Genomic DNA, 22681 nt, shown 5'->3' on the forward strand with positions numbered 1-22681 from the left:
ATTTCAAGGGAATCACACCAAATGTATATAGTTTTCCAAAACAGAAAAATTTGTGTTCTACTTATAGTTACATTATGTACTGAGTATTGGTGAATGCAGAGATTATCAGTCTTTGGGTTTAGCTGTGGATTTAAGTTTCTTGGATAAATAAGGAAGGAGTGAGGAAAAGTTTCACAGCAATCACACATCCTTTTTCAGATGGCTTCCAGGAAAAGAAATGTCCCATAGTTCTTAGATAATATTTATAAAAGATGAGAAACACATAGCAGGGAAACTAGTGAAAGCTGAGGAAAATGAAAAAAAAAAAAAGAAGCTAGTCGTAGGTATTGAGGCAATAAAAGGGGGAAATATTTTACTTTGTTAATAAGAGATTTCATATTTTTTGTTTTAAGATTAGGTTTGAGGTCAACTAGTCAATGAGGAAGATTCAATGTACATGGTAGCCTGGTAGTCTGCTAATTTTAACTACTAACTATTAAATTTGAAGGACATGAACTATACTTTAGGAGTCAGTAGAATTGAGGCTATTGCTTTATTTTATGGAGTACCCCTTGTTTCAATCAAAATTGCTCTAGAAACCATACAAGCTCTAATACCAATGTTGGCACCTTCACACAAACCTGTGTTAAAAGATTTAATTTTAATTTTTATATTTTTGTTTTCCTTGACTGGGTGATCATTTCTTCTTAATTACATTTAAAATCTCTTAATCTCACAAAACAAACTGAGGGTTGCCGAGGGGAGGGGGTTTGGGAGAAGGGGTTGGGATTATGGACATTGGGGAGGGTATGTGCTTTGGTGAGTGCTGTGAAGTGTGTAAACCTGGTGATTCACAGACCTGTACCCCTGGGGATAAAAATATATGTTTATAAAAAATAAAAAAAGTATAAAAAAAAAAAAAAATCTTCCTGTATTTTTAGTCTACTCATGTACCTTGAGATTTCCATTGATACTACTAGACTAGAGATGCAACATTTCTTACCTGTTTTTAAAAATCACAACCATATATATATATATATACATATATATATGTGTCAATATTCTTTCAAAGTAACTACTCTATAAAATTCAGCATATAGATCTCAGAGAACACTTCCTTCCCTTCCCTGTTTCTCCATAGGTTTTTTTTTTTTCCTCCTTCAACATACTGTTTATTCCCTATTATAACTCTTCCTGAAAGATACATATTCAAAATGAGATGAACAAATTCATCACCAATATTTACTAAATGAAAAAGTTAAAATAATTTGTCGAGTTAGTATTCTCAGAAATTCTAGACATCTGGTAAAGAACAGCCTTTAGGTGGTAAATCTAATTCAGCTTGTAGGAGTAAGAACAGATAATTATTTTCTCTACATCATATCTTGTATTTCTGTATAGCTTGAGACATTTCTTTTATTGATCTAACTAAAATCAGGTGACTTTGATCCTTAATGCTCTAAGAACATGCTCCCGTATTTTCTTGGTTCTTACTCCATACACAATGGGGTTGAGGAAAGGGGGCACCAAAAGGTACATATTTGCAATAAAAATATGGATATGTGCAGGCACATTCTTCCCAAAACGGTGAGTGAAAATGGAAAAACCAGCTGTGGAATAGAACACAAGAATAACACAGACATGTGATCCACATGTGCCCAAAGCCTTAAAGCCAGCTTCTCGGGATGGCAGGCGGAATACAGAGTGGAGGATGAAGGCATAGGATACAACAGTGAGAATGGCATCACACGAGCCAATGATAGAAGCCACACTGAGGCTATAGCGTGTGGTGGCTCCTGTGTCCACACACGCCAGCTTCACCACAGCCATGAACTCACAGTAGGTATGGGCAATGATTCGTGTTCTGCAGTAGGGCAGCTGTTTGAGCAGGATGGGATGTGGAGAAAAGAAAGCTATTCCCCGAATCACCACAATCATACCCATTATGGTGATGCGAGCATGAGTGAGAATCGTGGTATGACGCAGTGGGTCACAAATGGCCACGTAATGGTCAAAGGCCATGGCCAGGAAAAAGCCTGATTCCATGGTAGTAAAGCTATGGATGAAGAACATTTGGGTCAGGCAGGCATCAAAGGCAATGTTATGGGCTCCAAGCCAGAAGAGACAGAGCATTCGGGGCAGGGTGGATGTGGAGAGGACCAGGTCGGTGATGGAGAGCATGCAGAGAAAGAGGAACATAGGCTCATGGAGGCTTCGCTCTGCCCTCACCACAGCCAGGATGGTCACATTCCCCACCACAGCCACCACATACATGGAGCAGAAGGGAATTCCAATCCAGACATGCAGGTGCTCTAGTCCCGGAATGCCCATCAACAGGAAGGTGACAGGAGAGGGAAAAGAAGTGTTGAGAGGAGGCATGTTGCTTTTCCCTTTGCTTTTTGTCACTACTTCTGAAGAGGAAGCAGCACAACCAGATGCTGAAAATACGGAGACTCAGTTCTAGAAGTCCCTTATGTTAAAAACAATTCAAATAATAAAGTCTATTTAAATTCACTAGGACCAGAGTAATCAAATTTGTAACATTATATAAAATACTGCATTTGAAAATACAAAAAGATAACTCATGTATCATTTCATATTATCATAGGGGCATAGAAGTCCCCTTAACCATTCATTTCCATAAAAAGATTCCCTGTCTATTCAATTGTACTTAATTCAACAACAGTTCAGTAGTTATGAATTAACTAACTGAGTATAGGAATTAACTGAGTATGGGAAGTATTGGACATTAAGTTTAATGTCATTTACATCTTACTGTGTGACGAAACCATGCTCCAGGCACTGGTAGCAAAGAAATGCACAGATCAGATCCTTTTGTGGAGGTTACACTCCATGGGGAAAACATCAGAATACGATAACTGAAGAATGATATATATGTGGGTAAGAGAATGCCATATTGAGGTTGATGTCTGAATGGTTGGGCTCAAGCCTTCAGATCCTGAGTATTATTACACACTCTGGGAATGAAGACAGCAAGAAAAACTGCTGTGAAACAGGAACAAACAGAAACAGACAAAAATGCCCATGTTTGGGAAACTAAGTCAAAGGAGAAAGTGGTGGGGGGGGGGCACAAATTCTCTACAGGAGTAGCTTCCTCATGTCTTCCCTTTTCCTCTGCCTGTTTAAAAAACAAAACAAAACACAACAAAACACAAACATTAAGTGCATAAACAAGTGTCTTGAGAACATTCTAAAATTCCCTGCCTCATTTTCTTCTTTCAGAGCTTTCTGCAAAAGATCTAAGTTCGCCTCAATTATATGCTTTGGATAACCTGACTTGGTATATTTTCATCTATCACTCACTATCATTCTCTTTATCATTTATTACATAGTATTGTGTTTATTTTTCCTTTCTCCTCCTTTCTACTGTTAATACCTGTCTGAAAATTGTATCTCTCACATTTTCATTATTTTATGTGTCAAATCCAGTGTCAAATATGTCAGGGCAGTTAATATTTAACTACTGATAAGTTGAAGAGTCCAAGAAAGAGTATTCTTCAGCTTCTCCAAGGTGAATAATGTAGTATATTACTCCTCAGAATGCAGAAGTACTTTCCAAAGCCATTTTGGGTTTTAACTTCTATGGGTTCCTTCGGAGGATTCCAGAATTTGAAATTTTACTCTTTAATTTCTCAGTCAGTATTTCTCTCTGGTGAATATAAATGGCAAGTGGAAACCTTGTGAAACTTAAAGTTATTGAAGGGATTCTTGTTTTATGCAGAAGATTGCACAACCCACACTCTATATGATGTAGAGAGTAGAAATAAATGATCTCTTATCTCCTGATTTAAGAGAAAGACAGTTATAATTGAGGCAATCAAGCTTTCAGAGTTAGTTATTAAATTTAGACAACAAAAAAATTGTAGGATTGCATGTGATAGGAGTGCAACATCACTTGGAATATTTCTAGATGGTAACATGATGTGTACATTGTTGGGCTTGCTTCTTAAATGAGAATAATGTATTCCATGTCTTCCAGATCTCATCTGCCACACTCCATACGTGACTAACATGGAATGTAGTATATGATGATGTCACTTTTTCATATTTTTTTCTATCATGTACCCTTTAAATAGAGACATCATCTGTTCTCCTGAGAAATATATCGATAAGGATCACACACACACACACACACAAACAACGTATTTCTTAAACTTAATGTCACTTACTACCTTCCCATACTCAGTGCTTCAGACTTTATCTGTTCACTGTGGAGATGGACCCTTCTTGTGTTCCCTCATTTATTTATCCAGAAAACTGCATTCTGATACATGCAGAGAAGTCATTTACTGGATTGGTAAATTGGTCTAATGATGTCCAAAATATCAATTAAGCATAATAAAGCATAGTCCTTTATACTTCTCACAGAAATGAGCCTCTTAAGACAGAGAAGCCATGGGGATATCCCCAGATAAAGGGATGAGTGTGGAGGCAGGCGTTGGGAGAGTTAGAGAGGAGAACGGCTCTTAGATTGCTACAAATTATTTGTTTGTAAAGAAACACTCCTTTACTAGTTTTCTGTCCTCCCCCATCTCCCACTGAGTCACAGACACTGAGTAGTACTGCTTTCAGCTCTTGAAGAATCATCTGTTTCTAATATGCCTCAAACAAGTCCTCATAAGTACAATATGCACTCATAAAAAAACATGCATGGTTATCCCTTCATATGCTTACCAGAACCATGAAAACACATTCACATTCTCCAGATATCACTAACTGAAGGATTGTTTTCTGGGTTTGTACATTTACTAATCCTGGGCTTTCCTCTAGCGAAAAACTCTTGAACAGTGGTGATACGGATTTTTTTTTAAGATATGGATTTTTGATGATTTATGTGATAAATAGACAATGAGGAAGTGATTTATTAGGCAGTGGATTATCATGAGTATGTATGAATTCTATAGAAATGATAACAATAGATTAAGTTTTGTCACTCAGGGTAAGATTCATTTAGAGTGGAATCTAAACAACATATAACATCTGGTCTTGGAAATGTATACATATATATGAGGTAGATAAATAGAGATGAATATATGTAGATATGTATATTCCAAGGAAAAAAGCACAAAGTTCCATTAAGAATGGCAATCATGACATATTGAATTTAAATCTTCTATATTCTGGGCTCAAAGAGTTATAAAATAGCTAAGATTCTATGGATTAAAAAATATATACATACATATGTATACACATTGTATAACTTACAGGGAATTTTATAACCCCGGGTTTAGACCACTGGCTTTGACCTATTAGGTGTTCAATAATACATGTAGGATACCTGAAAACAGTATATAATATTGGAAAAGAAAAAAACTGCACAGAAGGATACATACATTGGTTTCAAAAAATGCTTTTTTTTTCCCCCAGAAGCACACATGATATGATCACTATGATAACATCCTCTTGAAAATACCAACCTGTACATGAGTCCAGATACCACAAGGTAGCCTTATTTTTGCTACCCATATTGTATTCCTTCAAGTTCATGGAATATAAAAAGAATTTCAAAAGGAAAGATAATCCTCACTTCTATGATATCCTTAAAAAATATCTTTGCCTCCTAAAATCTGGCCCTTTCATCATTTCTTCCATTGAGAATAAAAAAGAAATGTTTATTTCCTCTGCTTAAAGATTTTTTACTCCTCCATTGAATCTATGATTCAGAAAATAAAAGGGTGGTATTTGGAAGAGATCTCATGTCCTAAAACATTTTACAGAAATCACCTGGGCTAGCCCCTTTTCTCCACCCTTCTCTACTTTGATAACAATACTGATTAGCTCATACAGGATACTGAATCAGAGCCAATAAGCAACCCAAAGAGGTAGCTTCTATATGTAGCAGCTTCACCATGATATTCTCAGAGGATAAGCAAGAATAACATTTGTCACAAATGGGTCCCTATAGAATCATTGCCAGAAGGGAGAATGGTTTGTATCCTTGGTAGTGATTGATAGTCTACATGATCGGTCCTAGTAATTCGCCTGTGCATATCCTCAGCTTTTAGCTCCAAATGTAGCCATCCCTCAGCAACATGATATCATTTAGTTTGCCAACCACTTAACAGGACCTGAAATCCTGAAGGGGACTGAAAAGGCTAACAAAATATTCTTTATTCCTTTGATTAACTCAATTTAATTCCAATCGGAAACAAGTGACAGTCGTCATTTAGTTTCCTTTGGATGTATGACAAAGGTGGGACTGCTGGATCATATTGTTGTTTGGTTTTGTGTTTTTCATTTTTGAGGGCTCCATACTGGTTTCCATCATGGTTATACTAACTCACCCTCCCACCAACAGCATATAAGAAGTTTCTCTATTCTCCACAGCCTCCCCAACACTTACTTGTCTTTTTTTTTTTTTTTTTAAGATTTTACTTATTTATTTGACAGAGAGAGATCACAGTAGGAGAGAGGAAGGGAAGAGATCACAGAGAGAGGAAGGGAAGCAGGCCCCCGCTGAGCAGAGAGCCCGATGTGGGACTCGATCCCAGGACCCTGAGACCATGACCTGAGCCGAAGGCAGCGGCCTAACCCACTGAGCCACCCAGGTGCCCCTTACTTGTCTTTTTTGATACCAGTCATTCTAAGGGTGTACAGTGATATTTCACTGAGTGTGTGTGTGTGTGTGTGTGTGTGTGTGTGTTTTAAGATTTTATTTATTTACTTGAGAGAGAGAAAGAGAGAGAGAGAACAAGTGGAGCAGGAAGGGGCCTGAGGCAGAGGGAGAAGCAGGCTCCCCGCAGAGCAGAGAGCCCAATGCAGGCCTCAATCCCAGGGCCCTGAGACCTTTATCTGAGTTTAAGGGACTGAGCCACCCAGACGCCTCCTCACTGTGGTTTTGATTTACATTTTCCTGAGGATGTGTGGAGTTGAGCACCTTTCATATACATGTCAAACCTCTGCCTGCCTCCTTTTGAGAAATGTCTCTTCAGGTCCTTTGTCCATCTTGTGACGGGGATATTTGGGTTTTTTGTTTTGTTTTTGCTTTTGGTATTGACTAGTATGAATTCCTCAGATATTTTGGATGTTAACCTCTAATGAACTATCTGGCTTGCAAAAACTTTCTCTCCTTTTCCACGGATTGCTTTTTCACTTTCCTGAGTGTTTCTATTTTTGTTTTGTTTTGTTTTATTTGTCATGCAGAAGCTTTTTAGTTTGATACAAAACTGGGTGTTTTGTTTTTATTTGTTTGTTTGTTTGTTTTTGTCATACAGAAGCTTTTTAGTTTGATGCAAAATGCAGTCTACTTTTTTTTGGTCACCTTTGCTATGTATGATGTCATACCTAAAAAAATCATTGTGGAGGCCAATGGCAAGAAGCTTTTTCCCTATGTTTAACTAAAGAACTTTCAAGTTTTCGGATCTTGCTTTTGAGTCTTTAATCCATTTATCTTCATCTTTGTGAAAGGTGTGACATAAGGATTAAATTTCATTTTTCTGTATGTGAATACCCAGCTTTCCCAACACCTTTTATTGGAGAGACTATTGTTTTCCCTTTGTTTTGCACCCTTGTAGAAGACTAGTTGATTAGAGATGTATGGATTTATTTCTGGGTTGTGGATTCATGGATCTATTTTTCTGCTTCCATGCTAGTACCACACTGTTTTGATTATTACAGCTTTGAAATATATTTTAAAAACAGAAAGTGTCATGCCTTCTGCTTTGTTCTTTTTTTTTTTTTTAATTTTTTTTTTATTTTTTATAAACATATATTTTTATCCCCAGGGGTACAGGTCTGTGAATCACCAGGTTTACACACTTCACAGCACTCACCAAATCACATACCCTCCCCAATGTCCATAATACCACCCCCTTCTCCCAAACCCCCTCCCCCCAGCAATCCTCAGTTTGTTTTGTGAGATTAAGAGTCACTTATGGTTTGTCTCCCTCCCAATCCCATCTTGTTTCATTGATTCTTCTTCTACCCACTTAAGCCCCCATGTTGCATCACCACTTCCTCATATCAGGGAGATCATATGATAGTTGTCTTTCTCTGCTTGACTTATTTCGCTAAGCATGATACGCTCTAGTTCCATCCATGTTGTCGCAAATGGCAAGATTTCATTTCTTTTGATGGCTGCATAGTATTCCATTGTGTATATATACCACATCTTCTTGATCCATTCATCTGTTGATGGACATCTAGGTTCTTTCCATAGTTTGGCTATTGTGGACATTGCTGCTATAAACATTCGGGTGCATGTGCCCCTTTGGATCACTACATTTGTATCTTTAGGGTAAATACCCAATAGTGCAATTGCTGGGTCATAGGGCTTTGTTCTTGATCAAGACTGCTTTCACTTTTAGGAAACTTTTATGATTCCATATGAGTTTAAGTGTTTTTTTTTTTTCTGTTTCTGTAATAATGCCACTGAGATTTTGATAAGGATCACATTCAATCTGTAAATCACTTTGGATAGTACAGAAGTTTTAACAATATTAATTCCTCCACTCACTGAATATGACTTTCTTCCAATTTTCTGTGTCATTTTTAATTTCCTTTATCAATGTTTTATAATTTTCAGTGTATAAGTCTTTTGTCTCTTTGGTCAAGTTTATTCCTGAATATTTTATTCTTTCTGTTGTTATTTTGAATGGGATTGTTTCCTTAGTTTCTTTTTCAGATAAATCATTATTTGTATACCAAAACACAAATACCTTGTGTATATTGATTTTGTGTGGTGCAACTATACTAAATTTATTTATTAGTTCTAACAGTTACCATTAATAAATTGGAAAACTTAAAAATATTCACTAGTAACAAGAGTAGTGATGGGTTCTGGGGTTTATTCTTGTCATGTTCATCTTCCGTTGACTCTCTATGAGAGGTCACTAAACTCATTTGTTTGCATTATACTAGAAAGCTCCAACCCACACTGCCCCATATTATTGTTGCTAATTTCCCTTAATGCTAACTTTTTTACATCCTCTAAAAACAGAGATGAATGATTAATATTACACTATATACTGAAGTTGAAGTATTCAGATATATATGTACATACATATGTTTATGTATACTTGTGAATAACACATATAAATTTGCCTCTTTATTTTTTAGTATATACTAAGTAGTATATACTACTTCTTTTTAGTATATACTAAGTAGTAGAACTGTTGGATTATGAAGGGAGATATATATTTCTTTGCAAGAAAAATTCAAATAGAAAGAAAAGAAGATGGGGCACGTGGGTGGCTCAGTCATTAAGCATCTGCCTTAGGCTTGGTCATGATCCCAGGGTCCTGGGATCGAGCCCCACATCCACTCCCTGCTCAGCGGGAAGCTTGCTTCTCCCTCTCCCATTCCCCCTGCTTGTGTTCCTTCTCTCCATGTCTCTCTCTGTGTCAAATAAATAAATAAAATCTTTAAAAATGAAAGAAAGAAAGAAAGATTAAACCATATTAATATAGGACCTGACCAGAAAAAAAAAAAATGGACATTAACTATGTTTCAATAATTAAGCTATAAAATATAATGAGAAAAATCTCTAAAATATTTCTTGGCTAAAAATGATTGTACTCTTTTAATGAAAACTTCACATTAATGTAAATGTATTAAAGAAAGGAGGGAGAGGGAAAATACTCGAAAGAGAACAGACAACTGACAGAGATATTTTGAGAAAACTGTGTGAAGTAAGCATAAAAAGAGAGGGAGAGAAAAAAAGAAAAAGAGAAAGAAAAAAAAAAGGAACAAGAATTGAAAGATGAGAGATATGACAGAGAATAAAATATGGGAAATAAAGTGTAGAGAAAAGAAGGTAAGATAAGGTGGTGAGCAGAAAAGAAAGATGTCAGTCCTTAGCATAAATTCCTGAGGAAGCTGAGAATAAGAAAGAAAATGAAAAATCAAAGAAGATGACCCCCCCAAAAATGGCACATATAAGCATTTTCTTCTCTTCACAGACCAAACTGATTTTGTAGGTGAACTGAAGCTAGACTAATAATTCTGAGATTGGACGAATACTGACAACTTAAAGCCAAAAATAAAGTACACAAGTGAATAAAGAAGATGGTATCACATGAAGATACAGAGTATCAGACTATTGAACCTCAGTTAGAAAAAAAAAAAATCTAAGTGGAAATCCCTGCTTTTTTGGCTGTTATCATCCAAAAGCCAGTAACCTACAGGCTTGCTAGAGAAAGACAGTTTGCCACCATCATATTGCCATCAGTTAACTAATGATTTTCTATGTCAAATGACTAAACTAAAACTCTGGGTCAGAAAGCAGCCAACCTGTAAAATATGTTCCACATTCTGAGAGGAATAACCTATTACTAACAATAACCTACAAACCTTGCCATCTGGGGTTTTAAATACATCACAGTGACACAGTAAAAATGTTGTTACTGGAGTTATTGCCATTACCTTTCAAAAAAGAGAAGAGAGAATTTTTAAATATCTCAATGACCGTGGGAAGCTTGAAGAATGTGTTCCTTGAGAAAAACAATACTTAAAGTTCATTTGAAGTTGAAAATTACTGTAAAATACTAGGCAAGCGTAACATTCTTTGCAGGAGGATCAGGAAGAAAAGGAGGAGGTGAAGGAGAAATAGGAGTAATAGTGTAGTAGTAGTGGGAAAAGGAGAAGCAGGTGGAGCCAGATTACTATAGTATTTATGAGTGCAATAAAAATTACTATACTACTTCATCTCCATTAACAGAGGATGAACAACATAATTATACTTTACTTCTATGTCTTGAGAAATCTCCATTTCTCACATTCTGGTGTCCTCACTACTCATGAGCTTTTGCTCAAATTTCTCTAAACCTAACCCAAGATCAGAGAGCTCTCATTCCAGGCAGACCCTTTCCTTCTAGAATCGAGGGAACTTTCTAACCTGATGGTACAAGGCCAGGCCAACTTACTCCTGGGAAGGAAACGTGGGGGTCAGAAGGATAATGACACACTGGGGAATCAGAAAGGTAATGACGCTCTGGGATCCGCCCAGGCACTCAGGAAGGCCGAGAAAGCTTTCCTTTAATATCAACCTCTGCTGGAAATCTTGGAGGAAACAAAGATACTACTAGACGATTCACATGCCAAATCAGCCCTCAGCTCTATCCAGGTAAAGTTCTGCCCCTACAGTTTTGGAACTAGGAGTTAGTAAGGAGCTGTAATGGGTGCTTATTTTAGGAGAGAATGGAGAGACTAACGTTTTCCAATCCTGTTTTGTTCATTAATTTTATTATCCATTGCCATGCTATTTCCATTCTGTGTGTTTAGAATTTTTCATCCACCAAAGGATAAAGAGGTGGGTAGATCAGTGTAAATCTAATATAATTTAGACTTGAAAGAATTTTGCAAATAATTTGGTCCCATCTTCTATGTATGGCCCTCTAACAATTTATGATACATGCAAAATGTTTTTCATGATTCTGGATTCTAGTCACCTGGATGCCTATTAATTCTAATGTTCACTGAAAATTAAAAAAAAAAAAAAAGATGAGATAACTCACCACTTATATCTGTAGAGATGTGGAGTGTTTGAGTGATACAGAAAGGAAGAAAAATAGAGGAAAATTGTAGGTCATGAAAAGCTTCAGTATCTCATCCGTTTACATGCCATCTTGGTCCTTTTTTGTGATGGGACAAAAGATACCTCAACCTCCTTTCTGACTTCTTGCCTCTGTTGGAGATCATGTATTAAAACCTTTCTTTCTCTTCTGCACAGTAACTAAAAACGAGCCAGTTTCTTTTATGATAGCATTTAGGCCACTTTGAAAGCTAAATCATCAAATTCATGGCCTTGTGGTTTCTCATAGTAATTATATTTAAGTAACTCAGATGAAGGGGGCTCATCTCATTTTATTCCTAATAACTTGCAAAGTCTGCCAAGGAATAATTGTTACAAAGATTTTGTAAAATTCAAGTGGCATTTTTTAACTGCATGGAAATCTACAAACTAGTTGGGACATCACCTTATTTTGACATCACCTGTTTCTGTCTTAATAAAATACCTTTTCAAAAACTGCTCCAGATAAAATGTGAATCGTACCAACCACTGATGTGTTCTATATATGATCTCATTTAGCACTGGGGTAAGTAAGGATTTGTTGTTGATTTACAGATGGGTAATCTGGGGTGGTGTGTAAGGTAATTTGGCAGGATCCCACAAAATATAAATATGTGTGCGTGGTGGGGGACTCATCTATCAGTTTCATGTCCTTGATTTTAACCACTTGTTGATTCCTAGATAACTGTTCTCTGAAAAAGGCAATATCATCAAGTTAATGCAGCTAAGTACAATATTTCTGCCTTTACAATATCAGCCAGTTATTGAACGATTATTTAGGAGATACCGATTTATTAAGATTTTGAGATTTCTTTCTCTCTTAGCTTCTATCAACTGGAAACTCACATTCATAACTATTAGCAACATTCTCCACATATTCCATCATTTCTACCACCACATACATCCAAAGGTAACATGGAGACATCCAAAGGAAACCATTTTACACAATATGGCTTTAATCCATATCTTATGACTACTTTGCCTATTGTCTGCTCATTAGTATTCTTGCAGGAAGACAAGCAAAGAGAACTCAATGTCCCTCCACCAATTACTTTTCATTCATGTAATAATTATTGTACCAAAAATTCCTTTGATATGTCCACACATGTACTTTATGTGACTATGACACAGCTATTTATATGACTATTTCCAAGAGATTGCCCAAGAAAGAAATAGACTTCCATTACTATACCTAAAAGTTTCCATTTTTCAGGTTCTATGGATATCATCAGATTAGAGGAAAACTTGTTGTGGGAGTTATTTCAGTCAATGTGTTGACATGGAAAGACTGGTATAAAGTGTGAACCAGTTTAGCTATCAGAGAATGATTAATGCAACAGACACTTGGGAAATAAAAAATGGATTTCTTAAAAGTGAAATTTGAATTCCCTTAAAGAGAAATCAGATCAGGGCACCTGGGTGGCTCAGTGGGTTAAAGCCTCTGCCTTCCGCTCAGGTCATGATCCTAGGATCCTGGGATCCAGCCCCGCATCAAGCTCTCTGCTCGGCAGGGAGCCTGCTTCCTCCTCTTTCTCTGCCTGCCTCTCTGCCTACTTGTGATCTCTGTCTGTCAAATAAATAAATAAAATCTTTTAAAAAAAGAGAGAGAAGTCAGATCAATTCTGTAAAAAGTATAAAAACAGGGAGTTGTAAGATTAGCTCATGATATTCAGAGGTGCCTCAGGATTCAAATCATAGCAATTATCATAGTGTAATTATAGAATCTTAATACAGAGTCATAGTATAGTGTAAAGTTATTAATAAGAATGTAAGACTCCCACTGTGAAACCAGAGGGTTTCCACACAGATTACTGAGTGATCCATTGACATTTAGCTTGTGGAGAGAAAACATCATATTCATCCAGGAGTATGGTATCTCTAAACCGATTCTGCTTCTGCCTGCATCCTGTCTTATTTTTAGCTGTTACTCATCTTAAAATGTTTCTCTATTCTTTTTCTAATTTCCTAAGCCTCTCTGTAAAAAACATCCTCCATATTCTACCCTTCCTATTCTACTCAACAAATACACTTTGAAATTAAGTGAACTTAATTCATTCAGACAACTAAACATCCCTGGCTGCCTGTGACAACAGACCACCCTCTTCAAATCTCCTTAAAGGGCCACACTTAATGTCCCGTCAGTGATTTATTCAATGTCTTTATGATGAAAACTGAGTAAATATACAGCTAGACTCTCTCCCACCAATTCTCATTTGAGAGCTAATGTCACAGATTCAGGGATCTATAACCTGCTCCCCGGGACCAGGAATAATATTGTTTGAGGATAAGGCTCTCAATAGCTATGTACTCACCCACATAGAAGAGAAATGGGATTCTTTTAGGTCCACAAGATGCCCAGAGGGGATCTGCATTTGCCACAAAATTGGACTGATATCTACAAGGAAATAAAGAAGGAAAGCCTACAGAAGGTGTTTCAAATACCTGAGTGTAGAGGTCATGGGAAATGCAAAAGATCAATGATCTCAGACTTGTGATTTCCATTTCCACAAAAAATGTCAGAAATCCTAACACTCTCCCTTGTTCACATATGAGTCTAGTAGAGGTTTTGTTTTATTTTGTTTTGTTTTATATTTTTATTTATTTATTTGACAGAGAGAGTGAGAGGACACAAGCAGGGCGGACAGTGGGGAGAGAGAGGGAGAAGTGGACTCCCTGATGAGCACGGAGCCCAGTGCGGGGCTCAATCCCAGGACCCTGGGATCATGATCTGAGCTGAAAGGAAGACACCTAACCATCTGAGCCACCCAGGTGCCCCTCTAGTGGAGGTTTGCTTGCTATTGCTATGTTGGCATGTAGCATTAAACCTCCGAATAATCTGGCCAAACTGTCATCCAAAGTACTGAACTTATTTCTTAAAGCTCTATATGTCTGAGTAATAGTAGGGTCTGTGTATTTTCACTTCCCACTCCCATTCTCTTTCTACAGGAATGAGAATTAATGGTGAAAAGAGAGATCACTAACTTCCATGGCATCCATTAACATGTCATATATTGACAGTAATGCTAATTGGGATCCCTGGACTAGAGCACGTGCAATTTTGGATTGGGTTTTCTTTCTTTGTAATATGCGTGGTGGCTCTTCTGGGAAATATCATTTTACTGATCATCATCCCAGCAGAACGTAGTCTGCATCAACCCATGTACATCTTCCTGGCAGTGTTGGCAGCCACTGATATAGGACTCTGTGTAGCTATTGCTCCCAAGATGTTGGCTATCTTCTGGTTTGGGTCTTGCTCCATGACTTTTGATGCTTGCTTAGCCCAGCTTTTCTTCATCCATGCCTTGCAGGGCATAGAATCTGGCATCCTGTTGGCGATGGCCTTTGACTGCTATGTTGCCATCTGTGATCCACTGAGACACACATCCGTCCTCACACCTTTCATTCTGGTTACTATGGTGCTGGTTGTGGCAATTCGGGCAATGGTGCTTGTTGGCATTTTACCAGTTTTAATCAAAAGACTACATCTTTTCCATTCCATTGTAATTGCCCACTCTTACTGTGAGCACATGGCTGTGGTCAAGTTAGCTGCAGAAGATGTCAGAGTCAATAAGACGTGTGGTCTCCTTGTAGGTTTTACCATATTAGGATTTGACATGATTTTTATCCTCATTTCCTATATCCTTATTTTCCAGGCTGTTTTTCGTCTACACCAAAAGGAGGCACGGCTCAAAGCATTTAATACATGTACAGCTCACATTTTTGTTTTCCTTGAGTTTTATATTCTTGCCTTCTTCTCCTTCTTTAGCCACCGTTTTGGACATGTTGCTCCTCCTACCCACATTCTTCTGTCTACCATCTATCTCCTTGTACCACCCGCACTCAATCCTATTGTTTACGGTATAAAAAACAAGGTAATCCGTAAACGTGTGGCACAGATTTTTTTTCTGAATCATCAATCCCAGCAGTAAACTATTAAATGGTTATGTTCTTGGAGAGAATATTTTCACTTCCTAGGGGTAGAGACAAGTTGAACTCTGTCTCTACCCCCAGGTAGAGAACTGTGCCCGCATCGTGTTTCCCAGTTAAGCAGCTGTGTTCATGATTAGGGGCTTTACTTCAAGATGCCCAAACTTAAAGACATTTATTAAAAGGCATTTATTTCATGAACTATAGCTAGGATGAAATAAAATCTGTTCAGGTTAAGACTGCTATTAACTCTATTCATGCATTTAAATTATAATTTTATCTTTATCAATGTCTTCCTTTTTGTTTAATTTACAATTCTTTTAATTTTTTATAAGAAAGTTCACTGATTTTCAAACTTTTGTCTTTTGGAATATTTACATTATAAGCTTGAGATTTCTTTTCAACCACTGCTTTTGTTGCATCCCACCGTTATTGACATTTTATCTTAACACACAGTCAATTCCAATAAAAGTAAGAAACTGTCATGCATAGTTTTCTAACTTAAACTGTAAATAAACCAACTCAAGACCTCTCATTTTGAGGAGTTCTGTATGTCTGCATTCCCAATGTGATATGGGATATCACCTGCTATATGATAGTAGAGAATATTGGCTAAGCTCTAGGATAGAATATTCTAGTATAACAGTCACAACTAAAAGGTTTTTGTCCAGCTCTACAGTGGTGACGCTGATATAAACACTGTTGCCCATAGAACATCACCAGGTCAAACTGGCACCGCCACTTCTGCATCTGCCCTTGAAGTCTGGCAGTTCTACAAAAACTCCATCCCTCAGGGAGAGATGCAGAAGTTTCTAGGTATTTCTCCATGAGTTGGAGTTCTAGTGGAGTAAAAGCCAACCCACAGATCTGCTGTTGAGGCATTTGGGGTCACTGCAGCACTGATGCACAGTTTCATATCCTATAGCTCTAACATTGTGGTCTGGTATGTAGCTTTAGCATTTGTCCTATCTCATGGCAGGGACCCTCATACATATCCCTTATTGATAAATGCCAAAGCCTGTTGCCTTTTGGTATATGGGCTTGCAGGTATACCTTCCTAATGCCAGCCAAGAGGAATGAGTTAGTTTAGCCAGTAACCATCATCCATACCAATGGCATTATCATTCACATTATCTCAGATATGTCTAGGACCATTTTATAGTCCATAAGCGGAGAAGGTAAGTCTTTCTCCCAGCACAAATTTACCTTCACTCCAACTTTCATAATCTTTTCTCTGGATTTGGGTCCTTAGATATGAGTAGTAATTCAGTCATGGTGAAGGAAACTTTGCCTGAGTCATCTTTTTCAGTTAAGCCGCTGAGTCAGTTGTTTGCTTGCATGTCTAACATTATTTTATAGCATGGTGCACAATATCGTTCTGTGCCAGTAAGGCACAATTCCTGAGTTACAAACAGTAAAGCTGTCATTCCTGCTACAACCAGAGGTCTGTTACTTCACTCACATAATCAAGTTATCTCTTTTCCTTGTATGGTCACAATAAAACCTAGAACATGAGACGAATGCTTTATCCTTCTAGACATCTATCTTTTGTTCCCTCAGACCACCTCATCCATTTTTATACCACATTTTCAAAATGTGAAAATCTTTACTGAATTTATGCATTAAATAATTTATTTTATGCAATTTCTAAAATGCCCTCTCTCCATTAGGTGGACCTTATATGAAGCAAAGAGCCCATATGCTTCATATCATCCTTGTTTGTTACTGCATCTTCAGCACTTACTGGGCCATAGTAGAATTCTAACATACATTCATTGTGTGAATCTTTTTTAATTATGCAGCTGGCTGACCTATTATGTGTTTAGTGGCCTAGCGTCCTGACTACCAGAATGTGTTGTAATTGATCTAGAAATAATTGAAGATACTTCTTCAATATTAACCAGTATTCACACACACAGATCCAGAAAACAAAACAACAACAACAAAACACACACACACACACAAAAAAAAAACATTACCTATGATAGTGGGATCGTGAGCCAAAGTCATCACTTTTATCTGTGTACATTCAGTATAAATCTGAATATGAAAATGATTCTGAGAATATTATTCTGGCTTTTTAAAAGAAAACTTTATTTATTTGACAAAGAGAACGCACGTGAGAGAGAGTACAAACAGGAGAAGCAGTAGAGGATTTGGGGCACAACAGTAATGGAGATGACCAAGTCAGCCACAGAGAGCATACAGAGGAAGAATAACATGGGCTTGTGCAGGTTGGAATCTGCTCTGATAATAAATAGAATAGCAAAATTACCCATGAGAGCTCCCAAGTAGACAAGGCAGAAGGGCACTGACAGCCAAGTGTGGATGGCCTCCATCTCTGGAGTGCCAAGGAGAAGAAAAGTACTGGGATGGAAATTCATATCATTTGACATGATGGAAACTCCTGGCTGAATTCAGTTGTAGGGTGGGTGGTGTAGACTCTTTCATGTTCATTTGTCCATTCATTTACTGATGTTTTCATTTGTTTATTTATATAAAATATTTGGCAATGTTTTATACCCTAAGGAGACAATGATAAATAGGATGCAATCTATTCTAACTTTAGAATTTAACATTCTAATAGTGGAAAAACTGATGCAAACCAATGATTACATTCCCTAGTGATTACTGCAATAAAAGTTATGTGAATAAACCAGGAAATTTATTTCACTTGTATGAGTCAGAGGATTCATGGTTATGAGGCTTAATCTTGGTTCTGAAGCATTCTGGACCTTTGAAATAAGGATAAAATTATACCTCAAATCAAGTTCACAATCAGAAGACATCAGTGCCTCTACTGAGAGATCAAAGAATGTCCTTTGGTTTGTATGTGGGTGAAGATGAAGTAGTTGTTTGAGACATAAGCTTTTATCTCTGCCTCCTTGTGTTATCAACTTCACTGGTGAAACCACCATGATACACTGTTAATTGGAAAAAGAAAATTTCTATGTATTATACATAATATGGTTGCCTAAATAATATTCTTTGTATATACCACAGCAGAGAGAAAAGTCCAAAAAATTACAAATCAAACTGTTAGCAGAATTTGGGAATTGTACACCCAAGGAGACAGCAGCAAAGTATTGTTTTTTTATAACAATACTTATTTAAAGAAAAAAAAAAGTTGTATAACAGACAAGCATTATTTTTCCTTTTTGAAGAAAAAAAGGTAATGCATTAGTGATTTCTCACTAGTTCTAACAAGTTTCATTTTCATTTTCGTTTGCTTCAAATGACTTTCTAATGTTTCTTTTGATTTCCTTAATCTATTTAGAAGTATGGCATTGTTTTCCATATATCCTGGGAGGGGCTCACTAGGGAAATTGCTATTACATGGGAATTATCATAGCAGAACTCTAACTGTAATTGCCTCACTTCATTTAGAATTCACTTGTCCAGAACTGTTCCTTAAACAGATTTATATGGCAATGAAACTGTAGAATGAAAAGAACAGGAGATTCTTTCCTAAATTTTACTAGATTATCCACTATGCTGCATCTAATTAGCATCTATTAATAAATAATATTAATTTCATATAATCTAGGTTCTTCTTCTAAGGAATGAGAGGTAAAAGAGTGACGGCAAAACTTTCTAAGCCAGGGCACATCTGCATGTTTCTCTTCAAATTAAACAAAAATTAGGAGCCACCCTCTTATGACAGGAAACAATTTTTTTTTAATAATTTTTTATTTTTTATAAACATATATTTTTATTCCCAGGGGTACAGGTCTGTGAATCACCAGGTTTACACACTTCACAGCACTCACCAAAGCACATACCCTCCCCAATGTCCATAATCCCACCCCCTTCTCCCAAACCCCCTCCCCCCAGCAACCCTCAGTTTGTTTTGTGAGATTAAGAGTCACTTATGGATTGGGAGGGAGACAGGAAACAATTTTTAAAGCAGGCAATAATCCTCATGCCTCAGTTAATGTCTCAGTCCTCCTCCAACCTCCCATTCAACAGGGTCAGAATTCAGAGTTTTGCAGGCTGTGGGGTCTAGCAGAGAGCTGAGGTGTGCATGCTCACAGGTCCTGCTGTTAACTCTGAGGACAGTTTACAGACCAGATACACAAGGACAATGATTGTGGCACATGGTAACCTTAGAGAGACAGAAATCACAGCAACTGAAACCTGCTGAAGATATAGGAAAGAGAGAGCTTATAAAAGTGAGAACTGCAGGTTCGATTACTGTTCCAAAGATGACCCAAAGGGTGATTGAGCAGAAAACTCCAACTCTGTTGAGAAATATATAGAAGATGCAGAACTTCTCAGAGCCATGGTCTCAACACCCACTTCAGGTATAGTCAGAGAAAAAGGATTAAAAAGAATTAAAAGGATTACTACTTCTGCAGCCTGGAGGATGGCGAGGGAGAAGAGATAAACATCATTCAATTTTGGAGTTGGGAAGCAGTAAGCATAGGCTGATCTTTCTCATTTAAAATGAATAAGAAAAAAAGACAAAAAAGGAAATCCATAAACAATGAATTTTGGAACACTGAAAAAAAATTTAATTTAAAAAAAAGGAAATCCCAAATTACTTGTTAATGGAATTGGGAATTGGCCTAATAAATAGTTTATTTCAATGTGTTTTTTTTTTTTTTGTTTTTGCATAGTCACTTTATCTCAGCAAATAAAACAGTTTAGAAATGAGATAGTAGTATGTAAAGGACAAGTAAAGCACACCCATCATTGTGCAATTAAATTTGCTTTTCAGATTGGCTTTTCAATGAAAGAGAAAATCAAGTTCAAAACAACACGTCCTTGTAAAATTGTAAAGTATGAGAACATTGTCATCTGCATGGCATAATGCTAATTGTGCGTTTGCAGTAAATTCATAGAGTTCGTTGGCTTTATTATATGAATGTTAAAAAAAAAATAAATAAACATTGAATTAAGAATTTTAAAATAACACCAACAATAACCTCTAGAAAAATAGGAGCAAGGCAATAATGAAAATAAAAAGAAAGGGTGATCTGGCAGAACAGTAAAATATTACAAGTATATGATTTAAAAGAGAGGAAAATCTGATAAGAGTCTTCCAAATTTAAGAAAAGCTACAGAGAAAAATTAAGCAAATTTAAAAACACTGAACAGCAATTGAAATATTGAGTGTGAAATTCCACATACATTTCACTCTAGGGAATTATGTGGCCCATGCAGAAGACCCATTACCAAAAGAATATTCTTCTGTACAAATTTTCTTTCCATAGGCATCAACCATTGTAATCACCGTTTTTTAATGTTTACTTTCTTCTGGAGATTTAGTGACTGGGTCCTGAATGAACAATTCAGAGCCCTTTGAGTATTCTGCCGTAAGGAGTAAGAACATGAAGGAGGGGGGCAGCCTGGATCCTGTTTGGGACATTGTCATATTGTCTATTTCTCCGGAAACCAAGTGGCACAATATCTCTTGGAATTATTTTCTCTGGGTCCCCATGAAGCTACAGGAACTGGTTTTTCTTCGATAAGTCTCAAAGCTCCTGCTTATCTCTTCAGCAAACAGGACAACTGCAGTTAGCCTTCCTGGGCATGCAGAATTGGAAAAAGAGAATAAACTTACAACCCCTCTCTTTCCAAGTACTTCCTTCTGTATCACAGCCTAGAACTCTTCACTCTCAGATCCTTGATTAGAAAACCTGGGTTGTCCTTGCATCTGGTGTACACCCGCTTCGTCTTGGGATTTGACTAAATAGGAGGTCAAAGAGCTGCTACTTTTCGGTCCCTTGTTCTCACTGCCATTAGTTATCCGTGGAAAACCTCAGCTGGGTTGCCTGCCATTCCTGGAGAAAAGATCAGATGGGAATAGTGTAAAGCTACTGGAGAGAAGGAAAATTGTGGTACAAGAAACATCATAGTCAAATCAAAATTGATAGGACTGATAGAATGAAAGAGAAAAGCATAATAAAAATGATTTTATGGCCTCTTGTTTATTTGATAAGGAAGTTCCTTCATAGAAGATACTAATCATCGTCCCATGATTTCCTCACTCTTACTGCCTGAGGGCTCATTTGAATCTTCCAATGCTATTCGGCTTTCATACCCCTTTCACCTTTATGAAGTCCTCTGGGCCTTATTCTCCATGGTATTAATGATGGAGATTTGAGTTTTTGTGTTATTTTGATATTACCTGTCCTGAATCATCCAAAGTTCCTGGCCTGTCTTTTTATAATCTTCAGCCTTTTCAGCTCACCTCAACTATATAATAGATCTGGAACCACCACCTCATAGGAGCCAGGAAAGTGGCCCAGGGGTGCATGCATTCTCTGTGGATCCCAACTTATGCTGGAACAGAATCTTGAACAGAGATAGCATCAAGTCCTCAGAGGTAATTTCCCAACATTTTTATTAAAGATTTGAGAAAAGGGAATAAAAAGAATAATTTCTTTAATGGAATTTGTCTCACTCTGAAACTATCTTCAGTAAAGGCATACTGGTTGGTCAAATATAGTTTACAGATGTGCTTCTTGCACTAAATTTTTCAAATTTATAATCACATTGGCTTTACATAATGATTTTTGCCTTGATTACACATACATAATTCCTAATAGCCTATGAGAAAAAAATATGCAGTAAAGACATTACTTTTAATGTTATGGTATTCATAATTATAATTTTAATGGTCACAAAATACATATTTAATTTCATGTTCCATTATTCACTTAACCATTTTCTAGTTCCTGGATATGTGTCTTGTTTTTATTGTTATACTGATTAGGGGAAAAAAATGTGAAGATCAGTTCCTTACTGAGGTGTGATAGGAATATAAAAGAAATAAAAAAGAAAGCTAAAATTACACACAACTACTGCTCTGAACACTACCCTGCAAAGAGGGTTTAAGTCCTATTGTTGAATATCTCTCTCTATATATATTTTTAAATTAAGCTCCACACCCAGCATAAACACCAATACAGTACTCAAAATCACAACTCTGAGATCAACCTGAATCGAGATCAAGAATCTGATGCTCCACCAACTGAGCCACCCAGGTGCCCCACGACAGTACTATTTTTGATAGATAAACCACACATGACATTTATTGAAAAAAATCATGAAATATATACAAGAATTCTGGAAGATGTAGTTCAAGGAAGATAATATATATAATTGTTTTGTTATCAATGTTGTGTTCATGTTTTTGGAGGAGGTCATTACGAGGATTTGGCCAGTGATCAACTCATCTGTTAGGTCCAGGCAATTGGGCTCCTCACTCACTCAACTGTTTTGGAATATACATTCCAC

General features: G+C 36.9%; 1 protein-coding gene and 1 pseudogene across 1 annotated transcript; one reads left to right on the forward strand and one right to left on the reverse strand.

Annotated features, from left to right (window-relative positions):
• Positions 1 to 1413: 1413 nt before the first annotated feature.
• Positions 1414 to 2358, reverse strand: LOC131821167 (olfactory receptor 52D1-like). The gene has a single exon (XM_059157009.1). It carries the CDS (start codon positions 2356 to 2358, stop codon positions 1414 to 1416), a length of 945 nt encoding a protein of 314 aa, XP_059012992.1.
• Positions 2359 to 14495: 12137 nt separating this feature from the next.
• Positions 14496 to 15438, forward strand: LOC131821170 (olfactory receptor 52A1-like; annotated as a pseudogene).
• The last annotated feature ends 7243 nt before the right edge of the window (positions 15439 to 22681 follow it).

The sequence above is a fragment of the Mustela lutreola genome, chromosome 1 (assembly GCF_030435805.1).
Source record: "Mustela lutreola isolate mMusLut2 chromosome 1, mMusLut2.pri, whole genome shotgun sequence".
Taxonomy (NCBI): domain Eukaryota; kingdom Metazoa; phylum Chordata; class Mammalia; order Carnivora; family Mustelidae; genus Mustela; species Mustela lutreola.

What these genes read in the sequence shown, in the direction of transcription:
- LOC131821167 (XM_059157009.1), bottom strand. Translation starts at nt 2,358, where the DNA reads ATGCCTCCTCTCAACACTTCTTTTCCCTCTCCTGTCACCTTCCTGTTG.